The sequence below is a fragment of the Embiotoca jacksoni genome, unplaced genomic scaffold, assembly GCF_022577435.1.
Source record: "Embiotoca jacksoni isolate LCO1_2020_lvr unplaced genomic scaffold, fEmbJac1.0.p SCAF_2, whole genome shotgun sequence".
Classification (NCBI taxonomy): Eukaryota; Metazoa; Chordata; class Actinopteri; family Embiotocidae; genus Embiotoca; species Embiotoca jacksoni.
Window position 1 is genome coordinate 15670029 of NW_027185340.1, and position 13720 is coordinate 15683748.

Here is a 13720-nt window from a genome sequence, read left to right on the forward strand (position 1 = left end):
CTGACTGACATTAGCTGTTGCTGGGTAGCCAAACCAAACATATGTGCAGAGTTTGGCCTTTCAACTCTTCTCCTTTTCCCACATTTGTTTGAACATTCATGAACTAGAACTTTGGAATAAGGCCAACTTCGTAGCTGAAAATGTGTCCGTATGTTTCCTGAATCTTTCCTTCGTCTTTTCCACTCACTTTGTATGCACTCACACTATTTCTGTCTTTCCAGTAGCACGTGCAAACAGAGTAGTTGGGTGAGGGAGTGAAAGCAGGAGGACGGAGAAGATGTGAGATATACCGTAGCATCGATTGCCAATACATGTTTATTTCTGTCTATGTGATGAACGGCCAGCCTGCCTGAGGTGTTTCACTGCCTTTTTCAGTCTGGGATGATCTCGTCCCCGGGATGCTGAATAACGTGGTTAAACAAAAAAATTGGGGCTTTTTTTTTTTTACATTTCTGGCTTACTCACTTGATAAAATTACATAAATAAATAAATACAAAATAAATGTAAAAAGAAAAACAGGGTGAAAGGGCCAAGAAGATAAAAAAAAAAAAAAGAATTTTGCTCAGTCATCAAGTGCCATTGGCATCTGATTTCACTCTGCTCTGAATCTCTTCACTGTAGAAGTTGTTACTGCTGACACAGCTCTCTTTCACTTTCAGTGGTGCAAAGACAAGGTCCCACATGCACACAGATTGTGTGTCACTATAATGTCGTCCTCTATGTATACTCTACATGAATACAGTTTCTCCAGAGTCACTTCTGTGCCTCCAGTGAAATGTTACGATGGAAAAATATACTGGATAGAGCACAGAAGCCATGCATGCACATTCTTTTCATTTCATGCCGCATAAACAGTTTTTAATGTTAAATATTTTCAAAATGACAAATAAATAAATGCATTTGTTTTAAAGCTGTTAGACACACTTTTTTGTTGTTGTTGCTTTATTCCATATTAAAATACCTTAATTTGTATTTCATCAACAAATACATTAAAATCTAATGCAGTAGCAGTGGTGGTATTAGTTGTAGAAACATTTGTGTGTTGGACTAAAATAAATCTCATACAGCTTGATCTGGCATGCCTTTAGTTCAATGCCTCTGGTATGTGCGATGTTGCAATTCTGTTTTTCCCAACTTCACCATCAACACTGTGGAATTCCTCTGTCTCTCATTGGCCGGACATATATGGGCATAAGGCCTTTTTTTTTTTTCTTGTCCTCCTTAGTTTAGTTGGCTGTGTGAGACGACACTGAGCGGTCTGAGAGAAAATGCCACTGACAGGTCACACTTATAAGTAGTGCTTAATCAGGTAGATTTGTCCTGACAAATACATATTTTTACTGATGAAGTATTTCACATGTACTTTCAGGCGTGTTCACTTATATTATTTGTGCATTACTGAAAGGTATTAGGATTTTGGACATGTACATAGATACAGAACATCCCAAGCAATATCCCAGAGTTCACTAAATCCCACTCTAGAGAAGAGTTATCTTTGATTCGATTCAGCAGTGTGTGAAACAGTTATTCTAGCCCAACAAGTTTGACTGCAGATTTTCTCTATAAAAGAAACAAATACTCACAAATCTAAAACAGATCAATATGCATGCACAATCTCTCTGATGGCAGTTTTCGTCGTTGAATTCCTTGAAGTTAATGTGACTGCGTTGCCATTGCTTATGACTTTTCATAAATCACCTGATGTTGCATCAATGTGTTTTTCCTCCTTGCATCAGCTCGATTCATGAAATTGCAAAGTGCAGTTCCAATGGTGCATATGGGTACATATGTGTATGATATAACTCTCTGCATTTCCATTACGTGTGGGTGAGTGGATATATGTATGTGTGCATGACTCACAGAGGTGCTCAGGGTTCAGCGTTGATATTCTGTATATTTGCAGTGTTGACACACACAGAAAGAACATATTCATAACATGATTGATGTTTTTGTTTTCTTTCCTGTTGCAAGAGAAAAATAAAAAGATGGAAAAACAGGCATACTGTAGATGTAGGCAGTCCGAATGATTAAGAGATCGTTCTCTGTGTGTGTGTGTGTGTGTGTGGCATGTGCTCACATGCATGCTGTGTGCGCATGTATGCAGCGTCATCTGTCCAGTCTTTATCTCTGCAGTAAAACTTCTGTAGACAGATGTCAGGAAAGTTTCTGTTTGAATAAACAGATGGTTGGTGATGTCTCAGAAGTGTTTTACATGACACGCTGACACTGATTGGATTCTTGGTGCGTTCATGAGCGAATGGGAAGTTTGTAAGTTCCAACCTACGAGTTGGAGAATACTTCTAATCACCAGTTAAACTAACATTTTGGGAGCTCCAATAAGTAGATTTGGTGTCATTTCATGTGGCAGCATTTGTGGAAAAGGAAGAACTGTACTTGCTCTGAAAATAAGGTGAAAGAGCCAGACTTGGTTAGCATATCCTATCGAGTTTTCTGACTGTGTTAAATGTTGAAAACGGCAGTACATCAAAACTTGTAGAAAGTAGTGTACAAATGATATCGACCGTCTGAGCTCCAGTTTGTCCCTTTGCTGGTTTATATGGATGATGACAAAGTTGTTTTTTCAGTTATTATAGAGCACATTTTTGAGGGCTGCTATGTTGAGTGTTTGTGAATGCTCTCAACTAAGAAGCTAGTCTCTCTCAAATGGAAACTTTCCCAATTCCGAGCTGCCTGAACGTGCAATCTGTGGTGAGCTAGACTTTGGTTAAAACATATAGCAACCTAAAACTGGCCACTGTCTTGCTCTTAACGTCTCAAATCTCAAAGTCATTCAAAATTGTTGCTTTTTAGTTTAAAATTCAAACATCGGTGTTTTTTTTTTTGTTTGTTTGTTTGTTTACATTTGCATATCTGTTTTCCAGAATTATCTAAAAGTTATTTTATTTTGCTTTGGTTTCTCTGTGTGTATGTGTGTGTGTGTGCTTGTCTGTGCCCACCTACATCTGCCTGTGTGTGTGTGTGTGTGTGTGTGTGTGTGTGTGTGTGTGTGTGTGTGTGTGTGTGTGTGTGTGTGTGTGTGTGTGTGTGTGTGTGTGTGTGATAGTATGGACAGGATCCAGCTGCTAAGAAGAGAGTACCTGCAAGCGAGGAGAGAAGGAATAGTGCCGCCTTATGAAGAACTGGACCCACGACGCAGAGGGCATGAAAACGACCCACACAGGGTAAGGAGCACGATCCCGTACACAGCACAGACATACGAAGAAGCCCAAATGAAAATCGAAACTTCCACAGACATGCAGGTCAGGGAAAACAGCCTCATATTCTGTCAGTCAGAAACATATTCTGTCCTCACATTTCTAAAACCTTTTCATCAGTTTGTTCCATCAATATGTTGTCTTTCCATAAACATGCAGGTGCTGTGCTTGCGTGCCAACACCGTCATATCCGTACAGTTTGTATGGTGTGTGTGTGTGTGTGTGTGTGCGTGTGTGTGTGTAGGCTGTGTATTTGTGAAGTTTATTCTTATTCTTTATCAGCTATCAGAGTGATCACTGCTTTTATTGCGTCTGTCGAGTGATCAAGGCCCTTTTGCTGTCAGTCGCAAGGTGCTCTTTCACGTGAACGGCTCCTGCAAGCATTGAGATGATAGTACTGATATGATCCACTTTTCACTGCGGATGAGACACGGATGAGATAAGTAGAGGTTGTACTCACTTGTCGTCCTGCAGGTACTGTTTTTCAAATCACAGTCACAATCCCATCCGCACGGGTCCAATTCTGAGCTGAGACTGGCTGAGTCATGCTGGAGGGAGCGGAAAAAACAAAAATCGGTGACGCTGTCAGATTGTTCAATTATTAATGTGCTAACAAGAAAACACCGCCCACATTAGTGCCAGGTGTCACCATCCAGTGACTGGTTTACTACGTTGCTAATGAGTTGCAAAAACATGTAAACACGGTATGCTGCCAGGTATCATATTTTATTCTGAAAACGTCATTGTTTAGTAATATCTTCCTACTCCCCTCCCGCGGTCAGTTATAATTTTGTTTCAGTTGTTCGTACAGTATATAACTGAATATGTTAATACTGTCTGTCCTTTAAACCTCAAGTATTATCAGGCCGGTGTTTAACAGTTTACAGATACAGTCTGACATCAAAACCAACTTCTATCCTATAAAATCAAGTGTTTCCTGAATTACTCCTCCAACCCATATGACCATATATGTCCTTTGTTTCTACGACTCGCAGGAGAATTAGTGCTCTTAGGTTTAGCCACAAATGCTGCTTGGTCAGAGTTAGAGAAAGGTAATGGTTAGAGTTAAACCGTGATGTGCATTAGGATTACTACTCTTTGAAGTTATGAACCTGCAGCGTCAATAAACACAGTATTAAAAAAAAAAATGCCCCGAATCGTGGTTGGAAACAGGAAGTGAACTGTAGCCTCCTGCACCCAACCTGCCTCCTCCTAACAAGAAAAAAAACTCACATTTTATAAACGCAATCTGAACTGCGTATATGAATATATGATTAATACAAATGTGTAAGGGTTTTGGATTCATTTTTGGAAAAAAACAAATAATTTCAAGATCCAGTCTTAGGTTTCCATAATATTGTGAGATTTATTATTCACTATTTTAGACCAAATAAATGATGAAGAAAATATCAGCTAATAAATTGAATCTTTAATTCACACCTGAAAGTCATTTGGTTTGTGACCAGCCAGGGGGGAAGTGTCTGTCCCACTCAGGTCGATAGCCTCACATTACAATGTTCTCTGCCTCAAAATAATAAAACTTTGTTGTTTATAAAGCGGGGAGTGAGAGCAATTAGCATGCTTCAGAGATGGAAATTAGGTTTAAAGTTTTAGAGTTAAAAGAAGGGGGGGGGGATCAAAAGAAAAACAGAGCAGTAGCAGTTAGCGCTGCACCTAACAGGCCCCTCTCATTAAGGATGATGCATTTATTAATTAAAGCAAAAGCGATTATTTACCTGAATGGCTTTCTGTGGGAAGTGTAGTGGGAGAAGTAATGGCTGTGGAGGTGAGCCGATGGCGAACTAATTCAATTTCACATTTATGGCTTTGTTTGTTTCTCCTTTAGACGTTTTTATTTTTGTGGAATGACTATGAAAAGTAAAAGCGATGAAAACTTAAGTGTAGAGGGACAGAGCGAGAGAGTGGGACAGAAATAGAGATAAAGGCAGCCAGAGAAAAACAGGAGGGAACTCCTCATGCAATGTTGCCACAGTATGCTGAATGTGTTTTTTTCCCCTATGGCTCCATTATCATTTCATTGATTCATGGTTATGGGTTAGCTGTCTCCGCTAGCAAAATTATGTTTGCCTAAAAACAATTATCAAGCAACAAATGCCACACCACAACTTTCCAAGTGAGTGCATTGTCTGCTGGTGTGTGTGTGTGTGTGTGTGTGTGTGTGTGTGTGTGTGTGTGTGTGTGTGTGTGTGTGTGTGTGTGTGTCTTTTGGAAGACAACAGCAGACTTTCTCCCTAAGGAGAGGGGAACTACATCAACAGGACGCTGCGCTGTTGTCACATACACACAGTTACAAACAGTCCTACACAGAGGGTACTGTATGGAAGCCAATTGTTCCAGTGGGCGTTGTGACACAGCCCTTATTATAGGATTTAATGAATAACTTTCACCTACTTTCTGTACTTTAGGCTTAAATGTGTGTGTTCAATTACAGTTAGTCATTTAATTACTAATTCCATTTTGTTGTGCGATGCAAAATGAAACAGCGTGGAACATTTCAAAGGTAGTTCCACTGCCTGACTCATCGTGCTGTTTTAATTCCCTACACCTTCAAACCTTGTGGTTATCCTCTGAAGGGGTTTCCTGGGCCTACGCTCCCTTTTTTGCACCTTTTTTATGTTAGAAAAATTCACACCTGAAGCTTTTCAATGTGGCCACAGTATGACTGCATAGCTGTTACAGTTACTGCAGCTTTTGGAGAGTGTGTAATTCTGCCGTTTAGTTGTCGGTTTGGCATGAGGCCACAGCTGCTTTACATTGAACATTGTGATTTTTTTTTTCTTATCAAGCACTTTCTACCATTTTATTTATACTGTGTTGATTCTATATATTGAAGTGTGTGTTGTTTGAAAGAATCATACTCAGCAAAACAGTATTTGTCATGTCTGAACTCTTCTAGGTATATGTGCATTGATATGTTTTTAAGACCATGAGCAAGAAGGGACAATCTCCTAAAACAATCTGAGCAATGCTATAACTATGTCGCACTGCTTGTATGAACAGGTTAAACTGAGAAGAATGTAAAGGTGGGTTACTCTGTTAAAGTCAGCCACAATAGTATTTTAAAGAGACAAGACACACCACGTGTGATACTAGGGCGCATTATTAGGTGGAAACATTATACCTGCAATTTACCATCCCACCCATATTGTTACAGTACATATATTGATTATTGTTTTACTCTGATTCCATCCCTTCACCTTCCATTCATGTCAGCCTGACCTCTTGCCTTTCTCACCTGCTGTATTACACACTTACACCTAACAAATACATGATCCATCAATGATAATGTAAAAAAAAAAGTATACATATTTAAAACTGTCTAAAATTTTTGAATTTTTTTATTAAAAAAAATTCTGAATGATTTATGAATTCCCTAAAAACGAAATCAACGAAACGAAAGAAATAAGACCCAACGGTCAACATCCTTGAAAAACGTGGAATAAAAGTTCACAGAGAGCCGCTGGAAATTTTTTTATTCATCCTGAATAATAGAAAAACTTCACAATGTCACTGAGTGGGCTGGGACTGTAACCTATGAGGCAGCGGTTCGTAGTTTGGTTCATGGTTCAAACACGTCTTGCTACTCAGTAAAGTGCCCGTCAGTCAGCTTGTCAGTCCCCTGCTTTGATCTGGTTATTTTACTTTGATTTATGTTATCTCACAAAGGTATGTGCAGCCAAAGGGGTCTTTGACCGTCAGCGCCCAGGATGAATTTTTCCTCTGGAAACCCTCAAACTTCTTTCTCCCGGTTCGCAATTCAGTCTCACTTTGCAGTTTTCTTCCATGTTCGTACCATTTAGCTAAAAAAAAAAAACAACAACCCAAAAAAGCTTTCTGAAGCTTGACAGATGCAGTTCTCTATTTCCTCCGCTCCCTGAAAACGCCTGTCAAATTCTGCAGCCGCTGAGCTCATTCCGCTCTCTGATGATGACTCTATCCTCTTCGTCACAGTTGCTAGGCCAAGTGGTTTGCTTGCATTTGCCTTTTTCATGCCATGTTTGTGGTGCCGTCTTGACAAGCTCTCCACTGGTGAATGTGTTGATATTGTAGCTGGCCTGTGTTGCAGCTGCATTCTTGTTTGTGAGTTTGGTAAAGACTAACCGTTTGAACTTCGATTTCGACTTCAGCTTACAAACTTGCGAAGTTGTTAGTTTGCTTTGAAGTTTGGGTAGTTTGTACTGTGACGTTGTTCGAGTTCTGCTTTTTGGAAGAGCAGCAGATTGGTGAAAAATAAGGCAGCTTTTTTTTTTTTTTATCTTTGAAAAAATGTTGCCTGCTTTGTCAGCATAGACGCATTCTTATTAACATACATATGCATGAAACTGGCTTAATTTTACTTTTGAGCACTGAACATCATCTGCTTGTTACCTGTTATTGATACAAAGGTGATTCTTAGTACCATCACCTTTCACAGGCCAGAGGGCTGTTCGATGGTTAGGACCCAAAAACGTTGGCATGGAGTAGCCTCCTTTTGTCTTTGCATTCCTGTGAAGATAATCAGGTGCGGGCAACTTTTAAAAGGGAGTCAGAAACACATATGAAACTGTTTTACTTCGGTTGTTAATGGCAGTGAAGATCAAAAATGGAAAAACTGTGCCACCTCCAAATGTTGGCCCGACACAGTTATAAGAGGATCTTGTATCATATCCTGTTGATCAAGGCTGAATTCCCTGTACTGTCAGAACTATGTCCGGTCCTGCCCTCTATGTAGACAGTCTAATATGCGTGCACTTTTGTGTCTGCTTCTGTGTTTTTACAAGTTTTTGGTGTGTGTGTGTGTGTGTGTGTGTGTGTCTCTGGGATTGTTTCTCTTTGTCTTTTGGTTCAAGGTTACAGTCCTCTGAAGTGTGTCCAGTATTCTATCTAACCTTGTCACTGTTAACATCCAGAGAAAAGCACACCATTGTGAGTTCCACAATAGAATTTGGGAAATTCCCAGCACACAGTTCCCAGAACCAGTTTTATTTTTTTTTGTACTTTTTTTTTTGCCCATTATAGATTCACAACTGTAAAATCTCTGCATTTCTAACTTTAATCCATTTGTCCGATACCTTCAGTATGTGTACAATTATGCACACATTGAGCAAATATGTAGCATTTGGTGGTAATTTAGCCGACCTTGCATTTCAAAGAAATTGTAAAAGTTGTGTGTAATTCCCCATAAAGCAGAAAACATAATTTTCTTAACTTCCTCTTTATCTTGACACCATCTTTGAGAAAAACATCCATGGAGAAGCTTTAAATAGGTCAGAAATGCTGGGACACTGACATAAAGTATTGACCTAGGTACAGACAAGAGAACCTTTTCACAGTGATAACACTTTAGTGCCATGATTTGCCTGTATGTGGGTCCATTAGTAACACCGAGTAACACCCATGACTAACAGTGAACACAGTTTTTCCATCCTGTAGAAGCAGCGTAAGGAATACTGTATTGCTTTCTATTTTTGTAGTGCACAGATAATTAGGGTGAGATCTCTGGTTTCCCAGGGTGTACTTTCTTCCAACATTTCTCGCACTACCTTCTGACATGATCTTGTATCTTGTAACACATCACATTGTGGGGTGGTGTTTAGATTAAATATTTTTTGTAGTGACATTTTGTGGTACACAAATCAGTGAAGTCCTTGTTTCATGAATAATCAATTGCCAAGTGGGCTTGAAAAATATCGTAACACCTCTATGTATCAGTAACTTAAGCATGTAGTAGTTCTCAGGTAAGGAAAGATTCATAAACCAGGTTTTTAGTTATAGAATTGTGAGTATGACATGCTCACTGTTGTAGTCTCACTGATAAAGACCTTCATTGCAGGTTCTTACTTGTTTTTTAGGTTGTTTTTTTTTACCTTTTCCTATTTTATTTTAATTTTAAAATATCATTGACCATTTGAAAACATTGTGCCACTTTGATTGTTTGTCTCTTGGTCATGAACCCGCAGGGAATTATCACCACAATCTGTAGCTCACTTCAACTTTATAGTGTTTTATAGCAGCTGTTTTCAGAGAAACATTTTATAAAAATCCACTGGGCACTAGACAAAGTAGCTGGTGAACATCGTGCCATATTTAGCAGCTGTTATTATTATTAGTAATATTATCGTTGCCTCAGTAAGGCCAGAAAAGAGCTAAAAGAGTTGATGGTGGACTTGGATTCATCAGGAGGCCAAAGACACAACTTTAAATAAATAATAATGTGCTGTGTGTAAGTAGGCAACCGTTTGCAAACATGTTTGCCATCTTAAGACATGATGATGTGGCCAAAAAAAAAACAGACATCACAAGTTAAATCACTATTATGACTGGATGCCAAGTGAATTCAGACACTTGATCATTTTACTTTACATGTTGGTGATTTGTGCAGATGTAGGATGTGTTTGCTTTAGAATGAAAGCACGGCCTTTACTCGATGTACAATTAATAACAACGCGTATGAAGGCTTACATTTACTGTACACACACTGTACAGATATTAGAGCAGTGAACACACATTGAAACATATCACTTTCATTTATTTAGTTAAAGCAAACTTAATTTTGAGGGAAAAAAATGCTACTTTTCTGATTTCATTGGGTTTTGTGTTTACAGTATATCTACAAACAGTGTAGAATCAGTGGAACTGTTTTATACATTGTCCTGTAATTTGCTGTCAATGTAGCAGGATAACAATCCTAAACATCCACACAATGCAACCAAAAATCTTTCTACGGTCAAACATTCATCATTGGCCAAAACTAATCACTCACCCTCCATCCAACTCAGCACATGTTTCACTCACCAATTACAGGTCTAATAGAACATCACCAAAGATTTGTGTTGCTGATTTCAGTAAATTGAAGTCTCTCAAAATATTCAAGTTGCACATATGAGGAGGGTTCAGGGATTAAATCCACATGTTGGGAGTATTGAGGCAACAAAACAGAAAATGTGTCTCTACTTTCTGACCTTGCTGGTTGTGCGTATATATCTGCCTTTAATAGGCAATAATTCCATTTACAGGTTCTGCTTGAATACAAAATCTTCTGTCAGAATAATGCCATAAAGTTAGGTCGTTATAAATTTGCCTCAAACTTTTAAAATCAGATATTTTGTCCATACTATAAAGTTGTACCTGCAGACCATTGCATTTGTGATTTTACAGTCATGCAGGGGCAGACAAAACCTCTTTGTCCTCCCTTTTTATATACACACACACACACACACACACACACACACACACACATAACCCTTTCCTTCACGACCTCGAAACTGCTCATGTGATTTCAGCCATTATAAAATAGAAATAGCCAGGCTACCTTGGGTGTTTTATAGGTGGAAGGGCAGGGGATTAAACCCCAACTCGCTATTAGTAGAAAGGGACTGCAGTAAACCTTGTAGCTGAATGTGGCTCTTTGTTATAACAGGCAGGGTTAAGAGAGTTGTTTGTGCTGTACATAAAAAAAATTATTTAAAAAAAAAACAGTTTTTCAGCTCGCTCTCAATCCATTTTCTTTCTCTCTCTCGCTCTCAGTGTAGTTTTCCATCATATTCAGTTTGGCTCATGGTCTTCCAGCTTTATTTGCCTCCCTAAACCCTCTCTGTTTACCTTGTCTCCCTCTTCAGGAGGAGGCTCATCATTATTTGTACATAATTTTCTATTAAGTATGACATTGGGGACTAGAATGGCGTTGTTGGTTGGTTGAGATGATTGATAGGTCCATTCATTTATACGTACTCCAGTCTCTAAGTACTTGGATAGAGAGGCGGATGGAAAGATGGACATGTAAATGCAGTATAGTGTCACAACAATTGCAGAGAGAAAACCAAAATGTGAGAAATAAAGAGAGAGAAGAAGAGTTGGGTTCTTTAGCATGTCGACTACCAAGTGAGGACATGTTTCTCCATACTCCAATGCTAATACCAGCTCGGTGTTACTTTAAAGCCACTGAGATACACTGTACGACTTCACCCAAACAGCAAAGACTGCACTGCTGGCAGCGTACGCACACAAACAGCACACTCACAGAAGCTTTTCTAATCTCATGAATTAAATGGGATGCATTTCAAAGAGGGTTGTTGGTTTTTTTTGCTCCCTTTGCATGAATAAACCCACAGACGCCAACAATAAAAAAAACCAAAACTGCAAAAATCCGGATAACAAAATACACGTGGAACATGGAAAAAGACACTGATTAATACATGCAAGCAGTCTCACCCAGCCACCATGCTAACACATGAACACGCATACAATGCAATGTGGTTAGACTAAACCACATGTGGTTTTCTTATGAAAAAATACATACTGACTGTTAAAACCTATCACCCAGATTATATTCTGTCACTTCCTCTCTCTGTCTGAATGCAGCACTCAATGTAATGAATTTACTGTATAATTAACTGCAGCTCACTTTCATAACTTTTTCAGCTGAGAGTACTTTCCCTGTGCTCTGCATTTTTTGCAGAAAATACCTTTTATTTACTTCGCTGACTAATTAAACCAATAATTAAATCAATTTATAAATTCAAGCCTTTGCCTAAAGTGGATAAAGGTTAGAGTTTGGCATCTCTGGGGAGAACCGGTATAAATTTATCATCTGACACATCAGCATTATTTCAACAACAGCAGGGTAAGGCTTGCAGTGCTTTGTTGGCTTCAGTTGATACGAGAACAACTGACTGGATGAAGAAATGAATGCTAATAAAGCATATATGTCAGCCAGTTTTTAACAGAGATCTGCATGATTAAGATAAGATGGTTTAGAAAGGTCATGTGGAAATGCAGGAGTGACACAGACAGCATCTCCCCGAGAAACACACCATCACTCACGAATGCGAACACATGATCACGCACATGCGCACGCATGTACACAGTCACCCATCTGCAGGCAAATATATACTTTGCAGTCAGACATTGTTTTTTCCTGTGCGATCATGGGATTGAGCTCTATGCAGTTACTCATGCTGGCCTTATAAGGACAAGTAGAGCGTTGGCATGGTACAAATGTGCTGAATCTAATGGAACAGAAAGGAAACTGGGCTCAGACTGATGGTCCAGAACAACTGTTAGACGGAGGGAGGGAAGGAGTAAGACAGAAATAATAAGAGGGGACAGGAGGAAGGCAAATTAAAAGAAATTAAAGAGCAGACATTCTCCATTTTAACCCTGAAAAGTCAGGAAGGAACCTTGTAGCGACGCACCGCTGTTACCTATGCTGCAGACAGTATTTGAGATGCAGTGTGATGAAGGTGCCGAGGAGAACACGCACATAATTTTATTGGATATATTTATTATTGGACTATGGATGCTGGGAGCCATGTGCACGGCTGGGACACTGGGTTGTTCCTTTTGTTCTCCCTGGGAACAAACAAATAGACAAGTGCAGTGAGTGACTGATTGAACAGACCTGAGTGTGATAATGTCTAATTAGTTACGTGGCAGAACAATAGTTATATATATTGCCAAGCTAAGGATACATGTTAATTTAAACATGGCAATAACTCACCTCTGCCTGTTTCCTCTTCCCAGGGTGTTTGGGCAAAATAGTTCCCCGGGGGCTTGAGCACCCATTTATAGTTCCGGGAAGTACCAACCACAGGAAGCAGATAGGGGGGGAAGTCAAGATATGTGTTGCTCTGGTTATTTAGATAAATTATGTGTTGATAATTTCCTTTATTTATAGGACTGTAAATAGTTGTAAATTATTATGGATATCTTTGGGTTGGTGAAATAATATAGATATGTATTGTACATTTTGATTGTTGATACATACACTTACCTGTAGATGGTAGGTCTGGGCTAATTAGAGTGAGCAAATGTGTATGGTAAGAGACTGGTGGGAACTGGGAGGTGATGGGGAACCTTTGGTGTGGTGTTAGAATGTAAAAATAAATGAAGCTTCATCTGAAACCCCTCCTGGACTACTGATCTACTCATTTGCCTCCATGGCCGCTCAGGCATGTTGACAAACCCATTCACTATAACTATTTAAGCATTCATCCATGGCATTTACAACTCAGTATCACAGTAAAGCGTGTAATACACCGGGGAGTCCACTAGAGGACACCGTGTTAGTGTGACGGTTAGCTTAGCTTCAACATGAAAAGCAATTGCATGTCATGAGAGAGGTCATGTGACAAAAGTTATGCGACAAAGTAGGAAAGTGCTAAAGTCCGTGTAGAGGAGCAGGTGTGGAGTTGTGGGTGTAGATCACCGGACTTTTACCCACGAGACCAGGATTTGTGTCTGCAAGAAAGCAATTATGGAATTATTTAAGAAAATGTTCATCTAACCACTTAGTTTTGATGTCTGACCCTAAATACTTTTTTTTTTTTTTTTTTTTTTTTTTGGTTCTAAACCTAACCTGATAGTTTATCACACCTAGGCGAAAAATGTGAATATGACACGCTGTCCTCTACTGGACTGGCAGGTGTATTACAGGCTTTGTTGTGTACCGGGTAAGAATATACAAACCAAACCAATTTTCTTTAATTTACTTCCTCGCTTTCTCA

General features: G+C 39.2%; 1 protein-coding gene across 1 annotated transcript in view; it reads left to right on the forward strand.

The window, feature by feature from the left end:
- Window positions 1-13720, forward strand: part of pard3bb (par-3 family cell polarity regulator beta b) — a 198047-nt gene that overhangs the window by 137409 nt on the left and 46918 nt on the right. Inside the window, exon 22 of the mRNA XM_069154755.1 lies at window positions 3065-3182. Coding sequence (XP_069010856.1) covers window positions 3065-3182 — 118 coding nt within the window. The remainder of the gene's footprint in view (window positions 1-3064; window positions 3183-13720) is intronic.